Here is a 27,232-nt window from a genome sequence, read left to right on the forward strand (position 1 = left end):
TGCCCGGATTGACGCTGTAGAAAAGAAGATCGCCGGGATTGACACTGTAGAAAAGGAGATCGCCCGGATTGACACTGTGGAAAGGAAGATGGGGGAGATGGAAGCAACTATTCATCAGATCAATAGGAAGGTCGTGTGTGGGGGTCCTTCAGCCAACCCAGGAGTCACCTGCGGAATCACATCGACCAGAAGTTTGAAAGTACCCCCCTACGACGGCAAGTCTTCCTGGGCCGCCTTCAAGCTACAATTAGAGACGGTCAGAAGAGCAAATGGTTGGAGTGACCTAGAAGCACACTCTGCCCTCACACTAGCGCTCCGTGATGAAGCACTTTCCGTATTGGAAGCACTCGGCGCTGGGAAGGAGGAAGTAACCTATACGAACCTTCTTAACGCGTTGGAGGCACGTTATGGCGATAAACACCTTGAGCATGTGTATCGGGCGCAGCTTAAGGACCGCAGTCAAAGGGCCAACGAAACTCTGCAGCAGCGGTCCCTCGAAGCTGAGAAGCTAGTGCGTAAAGCATATCAGTCGTCGCCAACTGCAATAGAAGAAATGTTGCTCCAAGTGTTCATCGATGGAATACGGGACGCCGAAGTAACAGCAGCCGTACGACTGAGTCATCATACTAGCTTGAAGGAAGCGGTGGCACATGCGTTGGAAGTGGAAGCAGTTCGCCACGATTCTCGGGGGTTGAGACTCCGCAAAATTGTACCAGCAGATTCCAGCCGAAGGCAAGCATATAGCCCAGTATGCTATGGGTGTGGGGAGCGAGGACACATTAGGAGCACTTGCCCCAGGCGTGAGAGCATAACGCAAGGTAGGAAGGATGCGGCGGTCTCAACATCACCGCTGGAGCAGCAGGAAAACTAGAAAAGGCCAGGGCAGTGGGGTGGGCGCTGGCTGGTAGAAGCAAAGCCCCAAGGATCTTCGTTAAGCAGACATATGACGGAAACACTTTAGTTACAGAGGGATGGGTTAAATGGAAAATCTTGCCGTTTCACTTTGGATACGGGAGCCTCACGTACAGTCGTTAGCCAAAGAAGACTAGAGAGCATCGGAAGACGACATATGCGAGAAAATGCAAACTTAACACTCACAACAGCTACCGGCCAGCGCATACCAGTCCAGGGAGAGAAGATCGTGGCCGTGAAAATCGGTAATACGTTGTACTGGCAAAAAGTGGTAATCGCAGATATCACAGATGACTGCATCATTGGGTTGGATTTTCTTCGAAATCATCAGTGTACGATTAACATGAAACATGGTGTATTGAAGCATGGAGGTGAAGAAATTCCAATAAAAGGCGGAACTTTTGGGAAAGTGTTGTGCTTACGAGACACTACTTTAAATCCGAGACCTTGTAAATGCGCTTTAATAGAAAGAGAGACATCGGACACGAAATGGATCCCAGCCAGGACTGTTGTGGGAAACTCCCAAATTGCGATGGTTCCCGTGTTTAATCCTCATGAGGACAAGCAAATCATTAGGAAAGGAACAGTGATAGGAGGTTGTGAGGAGATAGCTTGGTTAAGAAAGTGTGAAGAAGGGAGGAAGACCGTAGCTGCAAGCCAGGATGTGAACATACAGAAACTTCTGGATGGCTGTAAGGACAATCTTACCAAGCTACAGTTAATAAAAGCGAGAAATTTCCTGCTACGCTACGCCGGGATGTTCTCGACGGGGACATCGGAAGAACTGGTTTGGTGAAACACAAGATCGACACAGGAGACACTGTTCCGATAAGGCAAAGACCAAGACGTATTCCGTTTGCACGTGAACAAGAAGTGGAAGACATGATTCGGGATATGAAAGAAAATGGTGTGATAGAACCGTCATCGAGTCCATGGTGTTCTCCAGTGGTTCTGGTGAAGAAGAAGGATGGATCAACTAGATTTTGTGTGGACTATCGGCGCTTGAACGATGTAACTAAGAAAGACAGTTATCCATTGCCAAGAATCGATGACACATTAGATTCACTTTGTGGCATGACGTGGTTCTCTACTCTTGATTTGAAAAGTGGCTACTGGCAAGTCGATCTGGACCCCAAAAGACAAGGAGAAGACGGCTTTTTCAACCGGAAAAGGGTTATGGCAGTTCAAAACAATGCCCTTCGGATTATGCAACGCCCCAGCTACTTTCGAAAGGTTGATGGAGCATGTGCTGGCAGGTATGTTGGGAGAAACCTGCCTTGTCTACTTGGATGACATAATCATTATGGGACGAAGTTTTGAAGATCATCTTAAGAAGCTCGAAAAAGTCTTCACAAAACTGCAGAGTGCCAACTTGAAGTTGAGTCCAAAGAAATGTTCATTCTTTCAACGTCAGGTGAATTACTTGTGACACATGTGAGAGCATTTCTAGGACTATGCTCTTATTATCGACGCTGTGTGAAAGGGATTTCCGATGTTGCTAAGCCCTTACATCGACTGACGGAGGAGAAAAGAGCCTTTTCCTGGGATGAAGAATGCGAACAAGCTTTCTTAGAGTTGAAGAAAAGACTATGTGAATCACCTATCCTCGGATATCCTGACACAGAGGGAAGATTCATAGTGGATGCTGATGCTAGCAACACTGGAATTGGTGGAGTACTATCTCAAAAGAGAGGAGATCAAGAAGTTGTAATTGCATACTTTAGCAAATCTTTATCAAAGCCGGAGAGAAACTACTGTGTAACTCGTAGGGAGTTACTGGCCGTGGTGAAGACATTACAACATTTCAAAAAGTACTTGTTGGGTCGCAAATTCCTCGTAAGGACTGATCATGCCGCCTTGAAGTGGTTACTAGAATTCAAGAATCCGGAAGGACAAGTGGCCAGATGGATTGAGCAACTTCAAGAGTATGACTTTGAAATCGAGCATCGAGGAGGAAAAAGTCATGGAAATGCAGATGCGTTATCTAGAAGACCTTGTCCGATGGAATGCAAACATTGCATTCGTCAGGAGGAGAAAGAGAATTTTATGACCCGGCTGATCAGAACAGATTCGATCGACGAGAACTGGAGCAACGATGCAATGAGGAGAGCTCAGGAAAATGATAAGGATCTTCAACCACTTTTACATTGGCTAGCAAGTGGATCACTTAAACCAAAATGGTCTGAAGTGGCTAGACACAGTACGGCTACCAAGAGTCTCTGGGCACAATGGAACAGTTTGGTGATGCATGACGGGTTGCTCTGCCGTAAATGGGAAACCCCGCAAGGAAAGGATTGCCATCTGCAACTGGTCGTTCCCAGGGAGAAGGTGAACGAGATCCTGAGAGCTTATCACGATGGTTCTTCAGGTGGACATTTGGGAATAAGAAGAACTCTCACAAAAATTAAAGAACGATTTTACTGGTTGCATTGCCGTGATGATGTGGAAGACTGGTGCCGAAAATGCAAGAGTTGTGCTGCTGTCAAAGGACCTCAGACCAGAAGCAGAGGAGCTATGAAGTTGTACAATGTTGGGGCTCCGTGGGAAAGAGTAGCTCTGGATATGGCCGGACCGTTCCCAGTCACCAAATCTGGAAACCGTTACATAATGGTGGTGATGGATTATTTCACGAAGTGGCCGGAAACATTTGCTCTACCGAATCAAGAAGCAATTACCGTTGCGACGAAGCTGGTGAATGAAGTTTTCTGCAGATTCGGTGTGCCTTTGGAGTTGCACAGTGACCAAGGGCGGAACTTCGAATCACAAGTATTTCAAGAAGTTTGCAAGATCTTGGGAATCCATAAGACCAGAACTACGCCATATCATCCACAGTCGGACGGGATGGTGGAGAGATTTAACCAAACATTGGAGCGACATCTGGCAAAAGTAGTGGACAGTCATCAGGATAACTGGGATGAGTACTTTCCACTGTTTCTTGTCGTATAGAAGCGCAATACACGAGACGACAACGGTGACTCCTGCGTACGCCAATTTTGGAAGGGAATTGAAATTGCCAGCTGATTTACTCTCAGGCTGTCCACCGGATACTCCGAAAAGTATAACAGAATATGTGGATGAGTTACGGAAAAAGATGGTTGACATCTACGAGGAAATTAGAACAACTGGGCTTAAGGCAAGTAAACGGATGAAGACCCGCTACGATCGAAGAGCTAATATTCCTGGTTTTGAAGAGGGAACCCTGGTTTGGTTACACAATCCTGTAAGGCGAAAGGGGAAGTCTTCGAAGCTCCAACCAAGTTGGGAGGGACCATACAAAGTAATCACAAGGATAAATGATGTGACTCTCAGGATCCAGCGTACCCCTCGAAGTCCCCCGAAAATCGTACATGTCGATCGGGTGGCTAAGTACTACGGAAGCAACGATGATCGGGACGATCATGTCTTGGGAGGGGGCAGTGTTGCGTAGCAACCCTTCGAAGTATATGACGAGAATTGTCAAACTTCAAGACATTGTTAATTTCAACAGCTCCGTCAGCATTACTCGTAGCTCAGCGGAAAAGTGTTTACTTTAGACGCGTAGACCCGGGTTCGATACACCTACCAGTGTATGGATTTTTTTGGGTTTTGTGAAGTTAAAGGAAATTTCTAGTTAGTTCAGTATCAAATCGAACAGAAAAAAAGGGATGGAAAATGTGTAAGCAGGATAAAAATAGTTAAAAGAATTTTCTAGTACAATTTAAATTTAAAGATGGAACGGGAGAATCATTTTGAAAATAGAACGGATCCGGGGGTATATAAGCCGTACTAAGCGTGGCCTACGGCAGTTCTAGTTCTGACTCGAAAGTGTAAAGAAGAAGAAGAAGAAAAGAAGAAGTAGTGAAAAGTGGAAGTGTTCCAAGAGGAAGAAGATAGAAGAGACTTAGTGTTCGGTGCGGTGTGACGCGTTGAAGGTACCGCCGCCGACAAGAGGAACAGCGGCAGACCGGCGAAGTGCAAGTTCAGAAAAAGTGAACGCAAATAAAGACTCGTTCCTATAAACGGAGTATTATTTCCAATCCCTGACCCACTCCCGTGTCAGTATGTTACTCAAGAACTAATGTAATATTATCAGCAATAATATTTGCTAACTGTTGTTTCAACTATTGAAGTGTAAACTTAAATTGCGGTTTTGATTTAGTTTAAATTTAGAAATTCCAGTAAATTGTTCAATAGAAGTATGAATTGTGATTGTTTATAAGAACATAGAGTAACCAATACTTCTGTTGAGTGCAATCGCTTATGAAAGGGGTGGAAAATTCAAGCACATGAGTCAGCTTATGATAAGTGAACACCAATACCTAACAATCTTGCAGCACTATAGGAATTATTCCTTAGTTCTTTCTTGGTGTTAAAAATTTGTTATGTGTACTACTTGGTTAAATCAAGTTAGTAATTTTTTACGTGTGTTTGATGTGCTTTTAAAAAATGTCCTTGTGGGACAAGAATTAAAAAAAAACGTTATTTTTGTAATGGTCACTATAACATAAATGACTTTCTTAATGATACCATAGATTGGGAATTGAGCTACCACCCTGAGGCTATTTAAATCATGCGAAAATTGAATAAATATTGAATGCAATAAATGATTTAAAATATTTTAATAGTTTTCCGATTTATTCCATCTACGGCGTAACACGTTTAGGGTCCCGCGGGAACATGGATGTCTTCCTGATGTTGTCCAGACCGAGATACAGCATCACTACTCGCTCCATACCGATGCCTCCACCTGTTGACAATATGCAGCTGTTGTTAAATATTATTGATTTTTACAAATTTAAATTCGTGGTTCGGGTTCCGTCCGAGCTTTTAGGACTCGAACCCGAAAGGTGCGGATTCGATTCCCGCATCGTCCATAAATTTTGGTTGCAAATTTAATTTGTATAATTAATCGCAAAAGTTATGTTAATATCACAAATTGTTTATATATTCGCGATGTTTTTCGAGTACAAATGTGAAAAGTAGAATAGTAATTTTATTCGAGAACTTTCCGTTTACATTTTCAGACTTACTCCAGATTGGCCAGAAGGGAACTACTATATTTTTTAGTTTGGCTGTTACAGCTACCAACGCTCATAGACGTGTGCTTCATGTTAATACGCCCTACCCATTACAATGCAGTGCCGCTCAGGATTCTTGAAAAACCCAAAAATTCTGAGCGACACTACAATTGCGCCATTACCTTGAGACATAAGATGTTAAGTCTCATTTGCCCAGTAATTTCACTAGCTACGGCGCCCTTTAGACCGAAACACAGTAAAGCTGTGGTACCCATAACCTAGCCGGCTTCCTGTGCAAAGTAGCCTCCCACTGGTAGGTGTAATGTGTACGTTTAGATAGTACCTATATCTAAAATGTAAACTTCAATTTAATATTACTTATAAATAAATGCGTTTTTAATATGTTTTTTTAATAGCTTCACTGTGTTCTACTCCGATTACTTACTATAACCTATTTTTTCCCCGACGTTGTAAAAATCACACTGTCTGTATATGAAAAAATTATGATTTTTTACTCAATTACATTGTTTAGTTTCTCGCCGATTTTTGTTGCCGAAAGTTAGAAAGTTTTATAACAAAATAAAGTTTCTCTTTACAGAGCAACAATTAAATAGTTTTTGTTTCATTATAAAACATATTATATATATATAATATTTATTTGCTATATTTTTTAAACAATGGCTTGTAAAGTTGAACACTGAACCGGTTCCACTGTTTACTCGGCGGATGAGTGTGTTCGTTTGCAAACAAGAATTGAAACCATTTTAATAATACGTCTTGGTTCTTGATTTTTGTTTTATTGATTATATTTTGTTTTTTCTATTGTTTTCTCTGTTGTTATTAATATTCACCATAAATATAATAGGTTTATATAAACAGTCACTCACCAGCGTGGGGAGGACATCCGAGCCTGAACGACTCTATGTACGCTGCTATCTTGCTTATATCTGAAATAAATAATTGTTTTATTAATAATCTATTTTGAGGTTCTTTCTTCGTCATGTAAAATCAGTGATTTTTTTTTAATTAAAAAGAAGATATTTTATTTTGAGCAAATTTGAACGTGCTGTAGTGTAAAGTGTTCTCTGTATCACATCATCGACAATTCAACAGCTTAAACTTCGACAGTATATAACTACTGCCGCAATTACAATCAATAATTAAATCCAAGATAACAAATTATACCGCCAAGTAAATAAAAAATATCTTTTATATAGTATTACATCTTTTATGTTGGCCAGGGATCCTTCTTTTGCGATATTCGATATGGTCGACCGCTTTTTGAAGTGATATAACTTTTCTAGCCGCGTTGGACACTTTTTGGAAGAGAGAAATCTTATGAGCTTGCGTCACGTCGTCTAACATGCTCATAACTGGCTCACACGATAAATAAACAATTTAAAAATATATATATGGTTAGACACTTTTTGGATGGATGAAATCTCATGAGTTTGCGTCACCGAAATGCTTATAGCAGTATATCTATACAGCTGACGTATTGTGCAACATTAGTGCTGTGTATATCTTATAAGTGAAATTGAATGGATTATTTAAAACGTCAAAAACTACCACCCATTCAAAATAACCTGCCTCGGACCTGAGAAGAACGGGCGCAAGAAACTCAGCGGGCTTTTTTAAATAATTGTATGGATTTCAATGTAATATCGTACAATAAACATTTATAATTAAAGAGCCTGAGGGTATCCGCTTCATTCTCAGTCTGTGGTATCATTAGGAAAATCATTTATATATGTATATATTTAAAATAACTGATATGCGAACCGATGCCATGATGCAGCGCCCTCTCCGTCAGCATATCCGGGTCGTGTATTCGCTGGGCGCCGCTCAATATCTCCTCGCCGCGCATGAACATGTCATACGAGTTGGACCATTTCTGAAACAAATTAAAATAAAATATTTCACAAACTTGAGTAAGTTAAAGTAAACTAATTAAGCTCAGTTCCAAAGTGTCACAAGTCTGAAATTCAGAAAGTTTGAGGTAAGTATGAGAAAGTTGTTACTTCCAATATTTATTCATAAGTTTCGTTCCGTATAGTATCAACTCGAGTGTTTTTTTTTTTTTTTGTAATAGTATGACAAACGAGCGTACGGGTCACCTGGTGTTAAGTGATCACCGCCGCCCACAATCTCTTGCAACACCAGAGGAATCACAGGAGCGTTGCCGGCCTTTAAGGAAGGTGTACGCGCTTTTTTTGAAGGTACCCCTGTCGTATCGTCTATTATGTTTTCTTTTAGAATCGTTTTCTGAATAGTTTTTGTTCTTTGGGACTTGAGGTATAGAATTATTGCCCCCCTTGAAAAGTGCATTTTGTATGAAGGATGCCACACATCCAGATGCTGTGGATGTTATTTATACATGTTTGTGGCGTGTCGTGCGAAGGTGGGAAACGTTGGTAGGAATCAGGTTTGAGGAGTCCATTTATTAGATTCGTTCTCACGTTGGCACAATTTACGTAATAAATTAGGAATTGTCTGAAGAGTTTTCGTACAGTTGTGTATCGACCGCGCTTTAAATACAAGGCCACGCAATGACAAAGTGTTTAGTGAAAAACTGTCCAAATAACAGCATATCCAAACTTAAATGGAATGGAGTGTCGTATTTCAGGTAAGTGCTTCCTTAAAGGTTGTCGCACACTAACCGGGTTGTTTGGATCCGGCATCGTGTAGAATGGCCTCACGGCGAGCGGATACTTGTCCAGGATGTAGAAATCAGTGTCGTACTTGGCCTTCACCAGTCTGCCGAGGAGTTTCTCATCAGGAGTCGAGAGATCGTCTTCCTCGCCCACAACAACGCCTGAAAATATTTCATTTACAAATAATAATAATATTGACACACTTTATACAAACTATCCTGCCCCAAACTAGTCATAGCCTGTACTAGGGGTACAAGACAACAATATATTTAATAAAATATACTTACTTAAACATATATAAATACTTATAAACATCCATCACTCGGAACCAAAAAATTATATTCATCATATTATAATGATTGCACCTACCGGGGTACGAACCCGGGACCTCTAGCTCATTAGGCAGGTTCACTAACCACTGGGCTATAGGGGTTGTCAAATATTACATAGTGGCAATGCTTTTAGATAGACAGGATGATACTGTACCCAGAAACACCGATTCATTACTATTGTCTCTTACTTGTGTAAAATATTGAGTAATTTGACATCTAACTTGTTTGAGTATTTTTATTGCATAACTTTACATTTGAAATTGAAATAATTTGTGCAACGATGAAGCTGTAAATGTTGATTTAAAAGAGTGGCAATGAGTTTCTTGTCACTCTTTAAAAAAACTTACTATTCATAAGTGTTATTTCCTTGACCTACACGAATAACACTTTATTTTGATTTGATTTAAAATAAGCCTTTAAAAAACCAGTCAAGTGCGAATCGTACACAATTGTACAAGACTTGGATACTGATTGTAAACGAAACATTTATTCAAAATGGCGGCTTTCAAAGATTTGAAGATAAAGTAGGCACTTCTGGAATCCAACCTCTTGGTTTCTATAATATGCAATTGTGTGGCTAAATGGAACTACGATGCAAGTGAAACTGACGATGAAAGTTTTTTTTGAAAAATATCACATTAATATCAGAATAATAACAGAAAGAAAAAAAAAATATATACTATGCTTATTCATAAAATAAAAATAACTTAGATCATATATACGTCTAGATAGACTATAACAGCTGTGAAACGTCGAAAAAATTTAGGTCGACAGTTAAGCTTTATTTTGAGCAATGCACGTACTAACACAAAAGGACATACAAATCTCGAGTGGAAGACGTAGCTTGTCACGCACACGAAAGTAATAATCCTGGCCTGTTTACATCGGTTCTGTAGCGGCAAGAGACTATCTAGACGTATAAATTATCTAAGAAAAATAAAATGTAATAAAAAAACCTTTTGCCAGCAATGGGGTTCGAACCCTCTCGGGAACCACAGGAGCGTTGCCGGCCCTTTAGAAAACTGTACGCGCTTTATTTGAAAGTACCCATGTGGCTATTTCGTATCGTCCTGGAAACACCGCAAGAGGAAGCTCATTTCACCGCTTTGTTGTAAATCATGATATAAAAGTTGCAATGAGTTTCTTGCTACTTCTTCTCATTAGGTCAACCCTTTACGAAGTAGCGGTACATTCAATAAGAAAAAAATTTTTTGTCATTTCCGTGACCTACATGAAAAAAGTGATTTTGATTTGATTTGTTGTATGTGGAAATCTGCACTGTGGAGGACCGCCACACATCCAGATGGTGGGGATGATATTTTAACTTGTGGCGAGTCGTGTGAAGGTGGAATTCGGCGGCAGGAATCAGGTTAAACAGCTCTTCGGAACACTCCCCGTGATAAATGCGGTAGAAGACACACAATGAAGCGACGTCTCAACGCAACGCCAAGCGATCCAGCCGTTCACAGAAGGGTGCAAAGGTGTGATTAATAATTGGATGTAGTTGCTGAAAAACGTTCCAAGCCACAAACATCACATTTTAAGAAATTCCTGTTTAAAGTTTAATAAATATTAGTGCATTCCATACATGTGGGTTGGGCTACTAAGTCATGATGTCATTTAAAGAGTGACTGTAGGGCTGCCATTTTTTGTCAGTCCGTTAATATGAATCACGTGACCAGTTTGGTTTTCTTAACTCAATTTCGACATGATTGTGGTTTGGAACGTTTTTCTGGAATTACGTCTAATTAATACTTATATAATTTTCATAAAAAAATCAAAATCTCACTTACCGGCTTCCTTCAGCATTTGAATAGCCTGAGGAAACTCCAATCTCAGAGGAGGGTCGAGGAATTTGAACGGTTCTACTCGGTACTGTTCACCCACTACTGCAATCTCTCGAGCATAACTGAAAATAATTTGGATCACATTAATGGAGATAATTATTCATACAGGATGTAATCGTGAAGTGTGATTATTCCGTAACTATTACAGATACTCGAACGGTTGGCTCAGTTGGAAAGAGCGCTCGGACGAAACCCGTGAAGCGTGTGTTCAAGTCCCATATTGTTCCTAAAATTTTGGTTACAAATTTAATTTGTATAATTCATCCCAGAAGTGAGGTTTATCACTTTAAAAAAATAACAAACAGCTGTTAAGATTTGAAAGAGTGACGTCTCAGATCAATTTCCTAATCCTATAGATGGAGCCACAACCTGAGAGTTGAACAAGATACACCAAGGCTTATCCCTACGTACTCGAACGGTTGGCTCAGTTGGAAAGAGCGCTCAGACAGAACCCAAGAGGACACGGGTCGAGTACCGTATCGTTCATAAATTAAATTTATATATTTGGTTGCTTTAAAAATATATTTGTACGAATTTTTTCCATAATCTCGACTTACTGATCCTGCAGTCCTCTGAAGATGTCTGTGAAGGTCTGGCCTATGGTGTCCAGCACCTCGTGGTAGTGCTGCTTGAACGACATCTCCAGATCCAGGCCCACAAACTCGGTGAGATGTCGGTGCGTGTTCGAATCTTCTGCACGAAATACGGCACCCACTGTAAATACCTGCGAATTTGTTACAATGGGGAATTTGACTGTCTCGTATGGTCTTTTTTTGAAGTTATACTTCTTTTAGCGCGATGGAGAAAAATGATGAGAGTGAATTTTTATGATGCGCGCGCACACTGACACCTGATATCTACATCGCGAAGTTAGTTCTAGGTGGCATGAAAATCGATAACTATGTTCAAGTTGTATATTCTAGTATTTTTATATTTAGAACACGTGTTTCGTAACAGTACAATTAAACAGTGTGATTAAATAAATATTATTTTGGTGTTTTTATTAAATCAATTTCATATACGACGGTAGATGCATTTATAGATTTGAGGTTAATTGTCGGTATGTATAATTTATTTACATGGTTATGGTCATAAAAATTATTACATTATTACATTATTATCTAAAAAATATTTTTTTTTTCGTTTTATTTTATTTCTGGTATATTAACAAATTTTATGTATAAATAAAAAAAATTTATAAATCTTCTATACTTGTTTATATTAACCTTAAATGCTGAGTGTTTATACTATCTTTGATCTTAACTATTTGTTAAAATTTGATTTATTTTTCCATACGCCAAAGAAGTATAACTTCTAACGCGTGTACACACACTCTTTTTTTACTTAAACACACATATTATGCTATTATAATTTTATATTTATGTACCTATATTCTAGATTCTAGTACGAAAATTAATAATCTTTTATAGAAAGACAATAATGGAACGTTTTAAAAAAATATAATTTTTAACAATAGTAGTTACTCAATGGGTCACCAGGGGGCTCCTGAGAATCAGCGCTGTATTTGTATTATACCACCGCAGCATGACGCTACGTCAGCTCCTTTCGACAACAATGACTGCTACACAGTACATTTAAATTAAGGACATCTAACTCTTTCACGCCTAAACCACTGATCGTATCGACATGAAACTACCACCATTGGATGCGAAATTTATCCCAGATGGTTTAGGGCTACTTATTTCTTACGTATCGGAGGCGGGCAAAGCTTTACATAAACCTCACCAGGAGTCAGTAACAAACCCTCACAGGCAGTAGGCAGAGTGGAATCTCTGGGCACTGCAAACTCAAAGGTCACTTGACAAAAATAGGTGGATTGTAAATGTGGATTTTGCCAAGAGGCCTACAATGATCCTAAACACATACTTCTGGAATGTGAGGCCATCGCCGCAATTAGGGCAGGTTGCCTTAAGGCCCTCTCAATGTCCACACAGACGACCAACCCCACATGTGTCTACTGAGGATAATGCGCCTCTTAAAGGTCATAGACCTGGAGGATGTGATTTAGATACAAATTAGAACTCCGAATATGCAAGAAAATCAATCTCTAAACGTTGCCCAAACTACCTAATCCGTGCGTCCGAGCACTTGTAGGGGGCACAATAAATCTACAGAATTTATTTATTTATTTATTTATTTATTTATTGGAAAACAAACAGCTTAAGTTATATACACATTGTAACACATAATTTATATTACACAAGCCAATAAAGTTTCCACTTAAATATAAACAAAGTAGGAGTGAATATAATACAAAATATAACGATTTTATATACAATTAAACATAAGGCGAAAAAAGTACACAAAAATACAAATGAAACAAAATTTATCAAATTTATCGGTTGGACATATTTTAAGAATGTTTAAGATATTCTTTAATTTTTTTAGTAAAAGTTGGATAGCTGCTATGAAAAATGTCTAAGTGACTATAATTATTATTATAAGTGTTGCATGCTCTTATAATAAAACAATTGCTAGTATAATTAGTTCTACGAACAGGGATAAAGAATGTATCTATAGAACGTGTATAATGTTTTGGACAGTTAAGTTTAATGTTACTTAAAATACGATTGGAATCAATTAAGTCATGTAATATTTTGAAAAGGAAAACTTGATCTCTGTATTCTCTACGCTGTTGTAAAGATAGGTAATTAAATTTAGGAGTATTACAATTTTGAAACTTATAATTTAATCTTTTAATAAATTTATTTTGTACACTTTCTATAGCATCTATATATTTTGTATAACGTGGGTTCCAAGCAGTCGAGGCATATTCTAAATATGGTCTGACATAAGCATTATATAAAAGATTAAAAGTATGAATATTTTTGAAGTCATTTCCCTGTCTGAATATAAAACCAAGCATTTTATAAGCTTTTGCTGTCATATTGTCAATATGATTTTCAAATAAGAGAGCCGAATCTAGCGTTACCCCAAGGTCTTTTATTTCTGACACCCTTTTAAGGGGTTTATTGTTTATTTTATATTTGAAGAAAATTGGCATTTTTTTCCTCGAAAATGTTATCATACAGCATTTGTCAACATTGAGGTATAAGTCATTAGCGGAACAATAGTTTCCTAACTCAATTAAATCGCTTTGTAGGTCAACACAGTCCTGTTTTTCTTTTATTATTTTAAATATTTTGGTGTCATCCGCATAAAGTAAAATATTAGAATTTTTAAAAGATTGCAAAACATCATTAATAAATATGTTAAATAACAATGGGCCAAGGTGAGAGCCCTGAGGAACGCCCGATGTAACAGGGACAAAACTAGAAATAAATCCTTTAACAGCTACCGCTTGTGTTCTGTTACGGAGATACGACTCCAGCCATCTTAGAAGATCTCCTTGAATACCGATACGCTGAAGTTTAAATAATAGTCGAGCATGCGAAATTTTATCGAACGCCTTTGAATAGTCGGTATAAATTGTGTCTACCTGGAATCCATTGTTTAAGGCATCCATTACTTCATCTAGAAATTCGCAAAGGTTAGTTTCCGTCGAGCGTTTATTTACAAATCCATGTTGCTGTGGAATAATTAGTGGTCGTAATAAAGGAAATAAAGTGTCATAGATAATTTTTTCAAATAATTTTGGGATGACCGATATCTTTGAAATCCCACGATAGTTTTTAATATTATGTCTGTCACCACTTTTAAAAATGGGAACAATTAAAGACATTTTCCATATTGATGGTAAACTACCTGAATGTAATGATTTCCTAAAGAGTATATCTAAAGGTATTGAAATTTGTCTACTACATGCCTTCAGTAAAATTGGGTGTAAATGATCGGGACCACTTCCTTTGGTTGGGTCAAGTTTTAACAAGTACTTTTCTACCTTTTCACGTGTAATGTCTATTGTTCTCGCAAAAGTTTGAGTATAGCTTAATGGTAAGTTATCATGGCTAAATCTAGTATTAGAATCGGCTGTAAAAACGGAGCTAAAGAATGTGTTAAACATATTAGCTATCATTTGACCGTCTGATCCAGTATCATCATCATAGTACATATAGTCTGGAATGAAATTACTACTTCGCTTAGATTTTACAAATGCCCAGAATTTTTTAGAATTGCTATAAATATTATTTTCGGCCTTATTAATAAATAAATCATAGCATTCTGCTTCTAAACGTTTTGTTTCACGGCGTAATTCCGAGAACCTATCATAATCACTAGATCTTCCGTATATTTTCCATTTTTTATGAGCTTTCAGTTTTTTCTTAATTAACTTTATTAAAGATCTAGAGTACCACGACGGAAACTTATCATTTTCATGCACTAGTTTTGTAGGGACAATTCGATCTATAATATGGTTAAGTATAAAATAAAATTTTCCTACGGCACATGTTATATCTTCTGATGAGAGCTCTTCAACCCAGTCAATTTTTGATAATTCATCATTAACTGCATTGTAGTCGGCGTTGTGATAACAACGAACAACACGAGTCGGTGCTCGTAAGTACTTGTTATTTTTTTCACTCTCAACCTTCACCACTAAGGATGGATGATGACCGTCTTCTGGCAATGCTAATGGTTTTGTTCTATTGACCACACAAACAGTATTAGATAAAACAAGATCTAATAGTCTATTATTATTGTTGTAAATTAACTGTTCATTACCCAACAATAATACTAATAATAATAGTACTTAGATGTATGGCACGTATAATAAATACCTTGTCGAAATCGGCTGCTATCGCCATTTGCTTGTAAAGCTGCGGGCTCTGAGCGAGATACGCAGACGACTTGAAGTACGACACAGTGAACACGTTGGCCCCGCCTTCCGACGCCGCTGATATTATCTTTGGCGTGTGGATCTCCACGAAGCCTATACCATAAAAGAAGATAACACCATAATTATTGACGAACTATTAGGCTGCATTTAGTGCTCGACCAACGGTCAGCGCTGACTTTGTTGCTTTTAGTGCTCAGCTGACAGCAAACTTGATTGCCCGTGTATAATTGTGAAGAAAAATTAATCCATTTTAAGCCTCTTTCATATGTGCGTACTACTTAGTATTTACGCAAACGGTTACGTAATAAAAAGATATCATGTCATTGTCAATTATTATAGAGCGTCAAATTGAAGGAGAAATTTATACAATATATTCGAATTTGCCAGAACACGAATTTTTGTTTACGATGTTACACACGTACGTACGGTCGGTCGCTCAGTCAAACTGAACGCACTAATTCGCGTCAGCGGACGACAATTATTGTCAGCGCGACGTAGCTCTCACAATAATTATTTAGGAGACAGTTCGGATCCGGCAAACTACAGGCCTATTGCTATTACCTCCCTACTCTACAAAATCATGGAGAGCATAATCAACCGCCAGCTCTTGGTATACCTTGAGGGTCACCAGTTGATCAACGACCGGCAGTACGGCTTTCGCCATGGTCGGTCGACTGGCGATCTTCTGGTATAACTAACACATAGATGGGCGGCGGCTATTGAAAGCAAGGGGGAAGGCCTGGCAGTTGGTCTGGATATAGCGAAGGCCTTTGATCGTGTGTGGCACAAGGCGCTCCTCGCAAAACTTCCATCATTTGGGCTTCCCGAGAGCTTATGCAAGTGGACCTCCAGCTTCCTCACTGGGCGCAGCATACAGGTCGTTGTCGACGGATATTGCTCGAACCCGAAGCCCGTGAATGCTGGAGTGCCCCAAGGCTGTGCGCTATCTCCTACGCTGTTTCTTCTGCATATCAATGATATGTTGGACACCTCCAACATACATTGCTATGCAGACGACAGCACTGGTGATGCCGTATACACGGGCCATGCAGGTCTCTCTCGGGAAAACGTCGACCAGTGCCGGGAGAAACTTGTGTCTTCTATCGAGTCCTCTCTCGAGAAGGTCGCGGAATGGGGTAAGTTGAACCTTGTCCAATTTAACCCCCAGAAGACTCAAGTTTGCGCGTTTACCACTAAAAAAACCCCATTTGCCGTATCACCGCTCTTCGAGAACACTTCCCTTATAGCCTCGCCTAGTATCGGAATACTGGGTCTCGAAATCTCGAGCAATTGCCAATTCCGTGGCCATCTGGAGGGCAAAGCCAAACTGGCTTCAAAGAAACTGGGCGTCATAAATAGAGCACGGCAATACTTCAAGCCGGCCCACATTCTAGCGCTCTACAAAGCGCAGGTCCGGCCTCACATGGAGTATTGCTGTCATCTCTGGTCTGGCGCACCCCAGTATCAGCTCGATCCATTTGACCGCGTGCAACGCAGAGCAGCTCGAATTGTCGGGGACCCAGTACTCTGTGAACGGCTGGATCACTTGGCGTTGCGTAGAGACGTCGCTTCATTGTGTGTCTTCTACCGCATTTATCACGGGGAGTGTTCCGAAGAGCTGTTCAACCTGATTCCTGCCACCGAATTTCACCTTCGCACGACACGCCACAAGTTACGATATCATCCCCACCATCTGGATGTGTGGCGGTCCTCCACAGTGCGGTTTTCAAGGAGCTTTCTTCCTCGTACCACGAAGCTGTGGAATGAGCTTCCTTGTGCGGTGTTTCCGGGACGATACGACATGGGTACCTTCAAGAAAAGCGCGTACACCTTCCTTAAAGGCCGGCAACGCTCTTGTGATTCCTCTGGTGTTGCAGGAGAGTGTGGGCGGCGGTGATCACTTAACACCAGGTACGCTCGTTTGTCCTCCTATTCCATAAAAAAAAAAAAAAAGCTCTAAGCGCGTAGCAATTCATCAGCGTTGGACTGAAGGCGTTCATGTTTTCATAATCATAGCTACACTCTACCGACGACAGCGCTGACCGTCGGTCGACCACTAACTGCAGCCTAAACAACTGGACTTCCATTCGCCTAATAAAAGGTCGTCAAAAATGTCAATTCACTTATACATATAACATTAAAACATTCAAATTATCACCTAAGTACGTGCCAATAAAGTTCAAAGTCTATTGTATACGCTCATAAGAAACTTATCGATCATGGAGCGAAAAGAGACATTCGCCTCTTTCGCACATTTCGTCGGCGATGTATTTTGGTTTAGAAATTTGTTTAAATCGAAATTATTTAGCAAAATGATTAAAAACGTTAGTGTTAATTTACCATATCATACCACTTACAATTAAATATAGTAGCGTATAGAAAATCAAAGCGTCCGAGAGAGAAGATAATCTCTAACGGAGATACAGCAAGAGAAAAGGTAAGTGAATCTATTCTTACTGTTACCAATTTTGATTGAAGAAGAAATTTGCCGTGAAGAAGTGATTGTGTAAGTATTACTGTGTTTCGGTCTGAAGGGCGCCGTAGCTAGTGAAATTACTGGGCAAATGAGACTTATCAGCGTATGTCTCAAGGTGACGAGCGCAGTTGTAGTGCCACTCAGAATTTTTGGGGTTTTCAAGAATTCTTACCAGCACTGCATTGTAATGGGCAGGGTGTATCAAGTACCATCAGCTGATCGTTCTGCTCGTCTCGTCCCTTATTGTCATAAAAAAATACTTTAAAAAAAGCGCGTAACGCGCACTTTTCTGTAACTAGTGTAACAGGAGAATTTGCGTACTCACTGAATATCACGTGACTCATTCGAGTCGTTTATCGTCCTTCCATAAAAAAATAAGCCCATGTAAATCTAGATCTTACAGTCTTAGTATGTAAATAGTAGTAGGTAAATGAAATGAAATGAAAATTGAAATGTTTTTTTTATTTTCATTTCATTTCATTTTAATAAGCAGTAGTAGTATACAAATTAAATTTGTAACCAAAATTATGTACGATGCGGGACTCGAACCCGCGACCTCTCGGGCTCCGTCCGAGCTCTCTTACTGAGCCAACCGTTCGAGTACGCATGATCGTAAATTTTGGTATAGGATCTATTTAACAGTTGATAATCTGCTCAACCCCAATAATTGCATATTAGGAAATTGACTTGAGATGTCGCTCTTTCAAATCTAAACAATACTTCTGGGATTAAAACATTAGAAATTTAATTTGTATTATTAACCCCTGCAGAAGTAAGGGATATCACTTTAAAATAACAAATTGAAGAGTAGTAGTAGTGTATCAAATAGTCGAACTTTTTCCACTGTCACTTACTGTCACTTAATACAGAATCATAACAAAACTTGGCTTACAAACACATGAATGAATATACTCGTACCTCTCTCCGTCAGAATGTCTCTGAACAGGCGACAGACTCCTGCCTCAAGTCTGAATATGGCCTGGTTGGCCGGAGTCCGAAGGTCCAGCACCCTGTTGTCCAGTCTAGTGTCCTGGTTCACGCGGATTCTCAATGCCTCTGGGTCCTAGAACGATATTTTCATAGTAGACTAGGGGACCCGACAGACGTTGTCCTGTACACACGTGTTAAATTTGAAAAATGGGTCCAGACGTCAGGAGGAGATCACTAACATATACGTGGGAGAATTATGTGTCGACTGTATTGAGAATCTAAACCAATTAGCAGGTATATAGGTTTCAATTGTGAATCTTAAGCATACTCGAATCCACTTGAACACACACAGAAAATTTCATTCTAATCGGTCCAGCCATTTAGGAGAAGTTCACTGTCAACACAAGTACCTACAGAAGAATTGTATATATATGTATAAAGATTAGCTGTGGTCAGATTATATTATAAAATAACTAACCCGACAGAAAGATCTGATCGTAAAGGCGATATCAGATGGTTAATTTTTCGTTCATTTTCGCGTTTCTTTCGACATCTTTCACTTGAATTTACTCGATTATCTCCTCTGAGCACTCCCCGTGTTAAATACGTAGGAGATGCAGAGAGAACCCACATTTCTACGCAACGCCAAAGAATCAAGCCGATCGGAGATGACTTAATCGTCGATGATTTTAGCCGCTCTTCGTTGTATGCGGTCAGGTAGAAGAAGCTGGAAGCCCCCGCCCAGAGGTGATTTTTTTTATGAAAATAAGGGACGAGACGAGCAGTACGTTCAGCTGATGTTCAAAAAAACAAAAGATTCTAAATTGACAAGCGCAATTGTAGTGCGCTCGTCACCTTGAGACAAGATGTTAAGTCTCATTTGCCCAGTAATTTCACTAGAAGGTGAGAACAGTACTCCATCTGAGGCCGAAATGCACTTTATATTGTTGCAAGCGGTGGCTTGTAGTGAAGTACTATCTCTCCCTACTGAGGATGTCAAGCCCTTTAGAGGCCAATTAGGTCGTCTTTCAAGTGACCACGGAATTGATCGTCGCTCGATATGTTAACGCCGAAGACACCTATACAGTCTGCCAAGTTGCTTACTCGTCAAATGGCTCCCAGCTGTTATTTTATACTACGTGTAATTACAGGTACACTCGCTAAAACCATGCTACAAAATTATCGAAACTACAATTGGTTCCAGCTTCACGGTTTCTAGTTTCTAGCTCTTAAGGTGGCAAAAGTTCCTTTAACCTTATTTTGGTGTATAAATACTTACGCAGGCAGTACTGTCATGGACAAACATTACACATACAGCCCAATAACACGTGACCAATTTTGATTTATCAATGTGTGTGTTAGCTAGTTTAACATTCAAAATAATAATACCAAGCGTCGCTGACTGCTTACTACCTGTCAATCACAAACTGTTAGAGTAACAATGGATTCACTTAACTTTTCCATCTTGCTGCACGTTGTTTGCCTATACCACAATACAAGTAATGGAACAAATTCAAAGTCAAATAAACTTTATTCAATAAAGATTAAACTAAGCGCTTTTGAATAGTTATTACAGTAGCGTAACTCAGCGGTCACCTTGAAATTTATACCTACGTCTGGGCGGAGCGCTAGGGTTAGTACATATAAAAAGACAGCAACGAGCGTCTCGGCAGCGTACGGTGTGGCACTCAATAGTTTTGTCTTCCCAAGATTGCTTAGAGGCCGTGTAAATCATGCGTTTGTGTGCGTGCGTCGATTCAGACGCTTTAGTATCAAGTTAAAGAAGTGTTCTATTATTGTTTTGTGTCTATATACATACAATTTGTGAGTCTATGGCAGATACAATTCAAATTTAAATATTTTTATTCAAAATCACTTATTAAACGTCAAAAACTACCACCCATTCAAAAGAGACTGCCTCAGACCTGAAATAAACGGGCGCAAAAAACTCAGCGGGCTTTTTAAAAAAAAATATGGATTACATTGTAATATCGTACAATAAACATTTATAATTAAAGAGCCTGAGGGTGTTCGCTTCATTCCCAGTCTGTGGTATAATTCAGAAAATCGTTTATGCTATAGTAACCTTTGCCATACAAACGTTTTTTAACATTTTCTGATATCATATTGTAGAAGCATACACATCGCCCAATAAAAGACTCACTAACTCGACTTAACCGAGTAGTAGGCATAACAAGTTAAATAGTTCTGCGCCACTAAAATTGTCAAACGGCCGTTCCCAATATTCAGTCTATCTCTTACTTGAGATAAAAATCGTAACTATCGTTGACTTTTCTGTCCCAATAAACCTATCGACGAACTCATCTTATCCGTACACGCTGTCTGTCAATGGGACGACGTATAGCTTAACAGCGATAGAAATTTGTATGGAAATTGCAATCCACGTGTCCCAATATAAATCGATAAGAATGACTTATGGGGTATATTGGAACAGTTTCAGATTATTGACAGCTAATTACTGACAGTAGAAGGTAGTAATTTATCTCTTATCTGTAGATAGTATATTGGGAACGGCCGTTAGTGCTTTAGACACGGGAAGTGACGAGACGAGAAGATGTTCTAATTTGATGTTATAGCGGTAACAAAAATACACAATCAATACATATCTGCATTGGAGGGACTAATGAGAAAGAAATCCCTTACATCATTTTTCTCAGGCCTGGCTGCGTCTTCGATCTGCAGTGGAAGCTGAGCCTTGGCGCTGGAAACCACCCAAACTTGAGCACCCACCAGCTCCACATCTTGCACCGTACATGACTCGACCGGCTTCGAAGTCTTCGCAACGCTGGCGTAGACGTCCACAATAGATTCTTTGGTTAAACTGGAATCAATTTATTTATTTATTTATTAGGTTTGGTTATATTTTTTTTTATGGAATAGGAGAACAAACGAGCGTACGGGTCACCGTACCGGGGGTTTTTTTGAAGGTACCCATGTCGTATAGTCCCGGAAACACCGCACAAGGAAGCTCATTCTACAGCATTATTGTAGTACGTGGAAGAAAGCTCCTTGAAAACCGCACTGTGGAGGACCGCCACACATCCAGATGGTGGGGATGATATCCTAACCTGTGGCGTGTCGTGCGAAGGTGGAATTCGGCGGCAGGAATCAGGTTACAGTTACAACCACTTACAATAATACACACAAACATAAAAAGTAGAACTAGGAACTAAATGTAGTGATTACTTACAAATAAACACAGCATGCACAGAAATATTTTTTTTTTATGTTACATTAATTTACCAATTATAACATCATTAAAGATCACCAATGTTGGTGTTTTGTCTTGCGGAATTTGGCTAAGGAATCTGCAAATATGTCAATATCAGCAACGCTATAAGAATTTAAAATTTTACATAACGTAGGATGCATTATATGGGGGTTAAAATTATAATTTATCACCTGTATACTTACTTGCCAGTAAACTTGACCATCTGTTTACTGATTTTTCTCTCATCACTCACGCTCACCAATAGCTGAACCGTGCTCGAACTCTGACGCAACACCGCGAAACATTGCTTGCCTTTCGCTCTTGACGTCTGCAGGCGGGCTAAAGAAAAAAAAAGTTATGATTTCTCTAAGAACTAACTCTGCATTGGCTATGGATATGGTTTGTAAAGTGGCTTTATTTCAATTCAGTGCAGTCCTGTTTCACTGTGACCAATGTGATCTATTGTGATAGCCACTGTTAACTGCAGCTCTCTGCTAAGACTGAATCTTGCTTATCTCTTGCACCAACCGAATTATCAGGCAACCAATCTCCAATAAACACATGAAGGATCAATGCTAACCATAGAGTAATATTTTTATTTTTTTATGGAAAAGGAGGACAATTGAGCGTACGGGTGTTAAGTGATCAGCGCCACCTACTTTCTCTTGCAACACCAGAGGAATCACAGGAGCGTTGTCGGCCTTAGACCTTAGGCCGGTGAAAGGTTACCCATGTCGTATCGTCCCGGAAACACCGCACAAGGAAGTTCATTCCACAGCTTCGTAGTATGTGGAAGAAAGCTCCCTGAAAACCGCACTGTGGAGGACCGCCACACATCCAGATGGTGGGGATGATATCCTAACTTGTGGCGTGTCTTGCGAAGGTGGAATTGGGCGGCAGGAATCGGGTGAAACAGCTCTTCGGAATACTCCCCGTGATATATGTAGTAACTGAGTAATTTAAAATAATAAGTAAGAAATCTCACCTCGAACCCACACATTCTGGCCGGCCTTTGACACCCCCAAATCATTGACGTCAGTGTAGATCCTGTCTCGATTCTCCCCGGTAGATCTGATAATACCAAGAGATCCATAGAGACCTTCCGAGTAGTCTAGTTCTGTTGATTCATTCTGCATCTGATTTGTTCCCTGAAATTAAAGCATTCCTATAACAGTGATAATTTAAGTTGAGTACAGAAGGCACCAGTAATTATACTGGCACCCAAAACCCAGATATTCAACAGGTTTTTGTTGGCTGATCGATTGCTTTGCTTAACTTTTACCAGTGGACTCCTTTGCACAGGATGCCGGCTAGATTATGGGTACCACAACGGCGCATTCTTCGTCAGTGAAGCAGTAATGTGTGAGCATTATTGTGTTTCGGTCAGAAAGGCGCTTGACAAATGAGACTTAACATCTTATGTCTCAATGTGACAAGCGCAATTATAGTGTCCCTCAGAATTGTTGGGTTTTTCAAGAGTCCTGAGTAGCACTGCATTGGTAATAAACGTCCTGCTCGTCTTCTTTATTTTTGTCATAAACAAAAACTAAATAAGCATTCTTCATAAAAAATATTAAAATCATTCAAGAAGATAAATAAATTATAACTAACTTTATGTTCAGCCTTTTTCTGTTGTTTCTCTGCTGCTTTCGCTGCCTTTTTGGCGGCTTTCTTACTGGAAGCATCCCCCTCCACTATTGGATTAGTTTCTTCTGATACCATTGTTCATATACCTGAAGCCAAGTTTAATTGTATCAGTAACATCTATGCTATCAAAAACATAACTTGTAATAAAAAACAAGTCTCGCAACTCAGATCTTCGCCTTGGCAATACTCTAGATTCTACTATATACTCTTTTGACGGACCTCGACGCGTGATGGTACCGATTTTTAAGTTCGCTGGTATTTTCATCCTTAGATACCAAGCATGAAAGCACTTCTGCTTTCGGCGACAGGCCATTTTGTAGGAGCAGCCAAACCAAGAGGAGTTCCATTCCTTGCTGTACCACATCAGCAACTGCGACAGCATCGGCATCTATATCGGCCAGTGAAAAACAGATCTGCCTCCACGGGTAGTATAAAAAGCCAGGCGCGTGATCAGCACGGGTGCGGATCAGGCCGTGGTCCGACGACCCCAAAGGAAGGTCGACGCAAACTAGGCTGCCGTACGTATGTGAAGTCAACAAAAGGGGTGTGGTGTGGTCTGAAGGTGTATGATTTTCCACGACTGGGATTCTCAGGAGTCGAGAACAGACGCCCTGACGTAAACGCATACACCAGTCTTTCGTATAAAGGAGTGTTCCGGTTTCGACATCTCCAGGTGAAAGTGAACCGCATTTAAATTGGATCATACCCTGTTGTTGAATTTGTGGTAATCTACAGAGAATCTGGAGAAGGGTGGTGAGCCCTCTGAGCTGCTCTGTTTGCCGCTTCAGAGTAGGGGGGGGGCAGCTCACACACATTTATACACTATTAGGTACAGGTCCTAACTGTGAATGCCCAGGTTTGATTCTCCTGCTAAGTTAGGTACTGTCCTGGAGTTGTGTTTTTTCAATCTGTGCTATCATTTGTCTCTTGTGCTTGGGTAGACCACTGTTTGGCCCAAAGACTAATCAAAAAAGTGGCAAATCATTGAAAGCTCTGAACAATAGTTTGAAAACTTAAGTTTTTCAAATTAAAAATTTTGAAAGGATAGCTTGTCCACATGACAGGCAGTACATGTGGTGGCCACTTACACTTCGTGTTAGACTAGTGTGTGCAGACATAACTAAGTCATGACATTTGAGTATAATTATCACATTACTTTGCAATCTGTAAATATTGGTTTAAAAGAGATTAAAGCTCAACTTTTCTGAAGTAGTGGTAAAGTACGGTAAAAAATAGGTGTGGTGGTGGTAAAGAATATAAATGGTAAAGAATATATATCAACAGTCATACATACCATTTCTTTAAGGAGGGAAGGAAACTTTCAAGATAAACTAACTGATTTTCACATTTATTATATTAGTATGGTTTAGAGATACATTATGACTTCATGAAGATAGCATAAAATAAATACAATAATACATCTCAGCATAATATTTTTTGTACTAAATACATAAGGGAATGCAATCGGAGATAAAACTATCAGTTATTGCAATACTATTTAAACAATGTCAATAAGTTTTAATTACAAATTTATCAAGATATAGAAAAATACCTCCTAAATGAATACTAATTCAAGTAAAATTACTTAAGAATTCATGATGACTATTGAAGCAGAATTTGGTAAAATTATCTTTGCTGAGTGTGTGTTTGGAATGTATTGATGTATCAAAGTACTTAAAATGAAATGAAAATTATATCATGAGCCGGTAAGAGTCAATCTAGGGGACTGTTTAGTTTCTAATCAAAGAAGACATTGAGCTTGGTATTTATTGTTGATATGCAGGACATGCCTCAATATTTTGTCTCAAGGAGACAAGCGCAATTGTAGTGCCACTTAGAATTTATATATTATATGAAAGAGGGGGCTCCATAGGGAGTATCAACACTCTACATGCCATACTGTCAATATCTCATGTGTTTTTTGTCCTCAAGACTGATGCAAGATACAACAAACATATGAAAACTATATTTTTACGAAAGCAAATTATAAACCTACCTAAAAAGCATATGCATCAAGTCATGCTGAGACATGTAATATAGAACATACTGAGAATAATTTAGCAAAATTTTCATGCTCTCTGCTATAAATAATTTATTGACAAAATATTTACTTTATGTTTTAGATTTTAAAGGATTAAACATGTGTAAGTGTGTTTTCTACATTTTTGTAAAGTTAAATTTTTATAATTTATTTATTAATTACCCTCACATTTTGTGACCTTTGCAGGAGTACATTTTCATGGGAATAGTCCCCATGAAAATGTGCAAAGATAAATGCAGTTATAATTAAGTGCAGGTGTTTAAATTAATTAAAAAGTATTTTATTTAAACATGTAATACTGACAATAATCAAAGTAAATATTTACAATAATAATAAAGTGATAAACAAATAATTATTATTTACTCAAATTAAGAATATCTAACTATTCTTAAAGTTCAGACAAGAACAATACCTACTATATAGTTTTTAAATACATATCTGAATCTTTGATAATAAACACAACTTTATAAGATTTTTCACAACTTTACAGCTTTTGTTAGTTTGTATGACTATTATACTATAACTAGGGTAGTAAGGTCTCTATTAGTGGCAAAATTTAAATTAACAGATTAAATTATGAAAAGAATAAGGAATAGTTTTAATTTTTGCCGAGACCGTCATATAAGTAGAAGGAAATTATACATATAAAATTCAATAAATATATTATACATACCAAATGTAAACGGAAGTTTTTTTTCACATTCACTACTTTAATTACACATTTAAAACTTACTGTAATAACCTACATTTACTTTAGTTACGATGTTAGAACTTATATGGCTAACGGATAACCTAAAACTTTACTAAAATAAAACATTGAGAAAGTGCGTTCCGATTTATACTTTTACGTCATTATTTTTACAACAGGATTATATTTTGTATTAAATTATAATAACTGCAACTGATCAGAGGTTTATATTATTACGATAAAATCAAAAACATTAATTTAAAGTTTATATATTTAGTAATAAGAAAAACCATTCTTATTTTTTACCTTTAAGTTTTAAAGTTAGTAAAATGAAAATCTAGTGACATTAGTATAGATACTACGGTTCGGACTTCGCCGTTCGGGCTGCTCACACCCCGAGTAGGGATGGATTATAATGTCATATTAATGTCAAAATTACAGTGACATTTTATAGATTCAAACCACATTTTTTTAAATTTATTTACAGTACAGGCAATGAGGTCGTCAGATTAAAGCACAAAATATCATACTTAAATGAGCCAAAAATGTCCTTTTGGTAGTGTAAAATTTATAAACAATATAAGAACATTATTTTATAAAAAAAAAAATATTAAGCTACTACCACTTCCATTAGCACTACTACTATTACTGTAGCTAAAATGCATGGACAATGAAGTTGTAACTTTTTGAACTTTGAAATAAAAATAAAACTACGGA

The 27,232-nt window shown here is 38.7% G+C and overlaps 1 protein-coding gene across 2 annotated transcripts; it reads right to left on the reverse strand.

The window, feature by feature from the left end:
• Window positions 1–5,495: 5,495 nt before the first annotated feature.
• Window positions 5,496–26,897, reverse strand: LOC126968312 (aspartate--tRNA ligase, cytoplasmic). 2 transcript variants are annotated; one of them, XM_050813253.1, is made up of 13 exons: window positions 26,822–26,897; window positions 23,751–23,872; window positions 23,125–23,287; window positions 22,343–22,478; window positions 21,572–21,749; window positions 18,896–19,040; window positions 15,443–15,594; window positions 11,300–11,466; window positions 10,689–10,804; window positions 8,570–8,724; window positions 7,692–7,803; window positions 6,797–6,856; window positions 5,496–5,638 (listed from the first exon to the last, which is right to left on the reverse strand). In XM_050813253.1, exons 2-13 carry the CDS (start codon window positions 23,859–23,861, stop codon window positions 5,535–5,537), a joined length of 1,599 nt encoding a protein of 532 aa, XP_050669210.1. In that variant the 5' UTR covers window positions 23,862–23,872; window positions 26,822–26,897; the 3' UTR covers window positions 5,496–5,534. The 2 variants fall into 2 exon arrangements, with proteins under 2 accessions (XP_050669210.1, XP_050669209.1); XM_050813252.1 differs by lacking the exon at window positions 26,822–26,897 and adding an exon at window positions 26,501–26,664.
• Window positions 26,898–27,232: the final 335 nt, after the last annotated feature.

This window comes from Leptidea sinapis, chromosome 15 (assembly GCF_905404315.1).
Source record: "Leptidea sinapis chromosome 15, ilLepSina1.1, whole genome shotgun sequence".
Classification (NCBI taxonomy): domain Eukaryota; kingdom Metazoa; phylum Arthropoda; class Insecta; order Lepidoptera; family Pieridae; genus Leptidea; species Leptidea sinapis.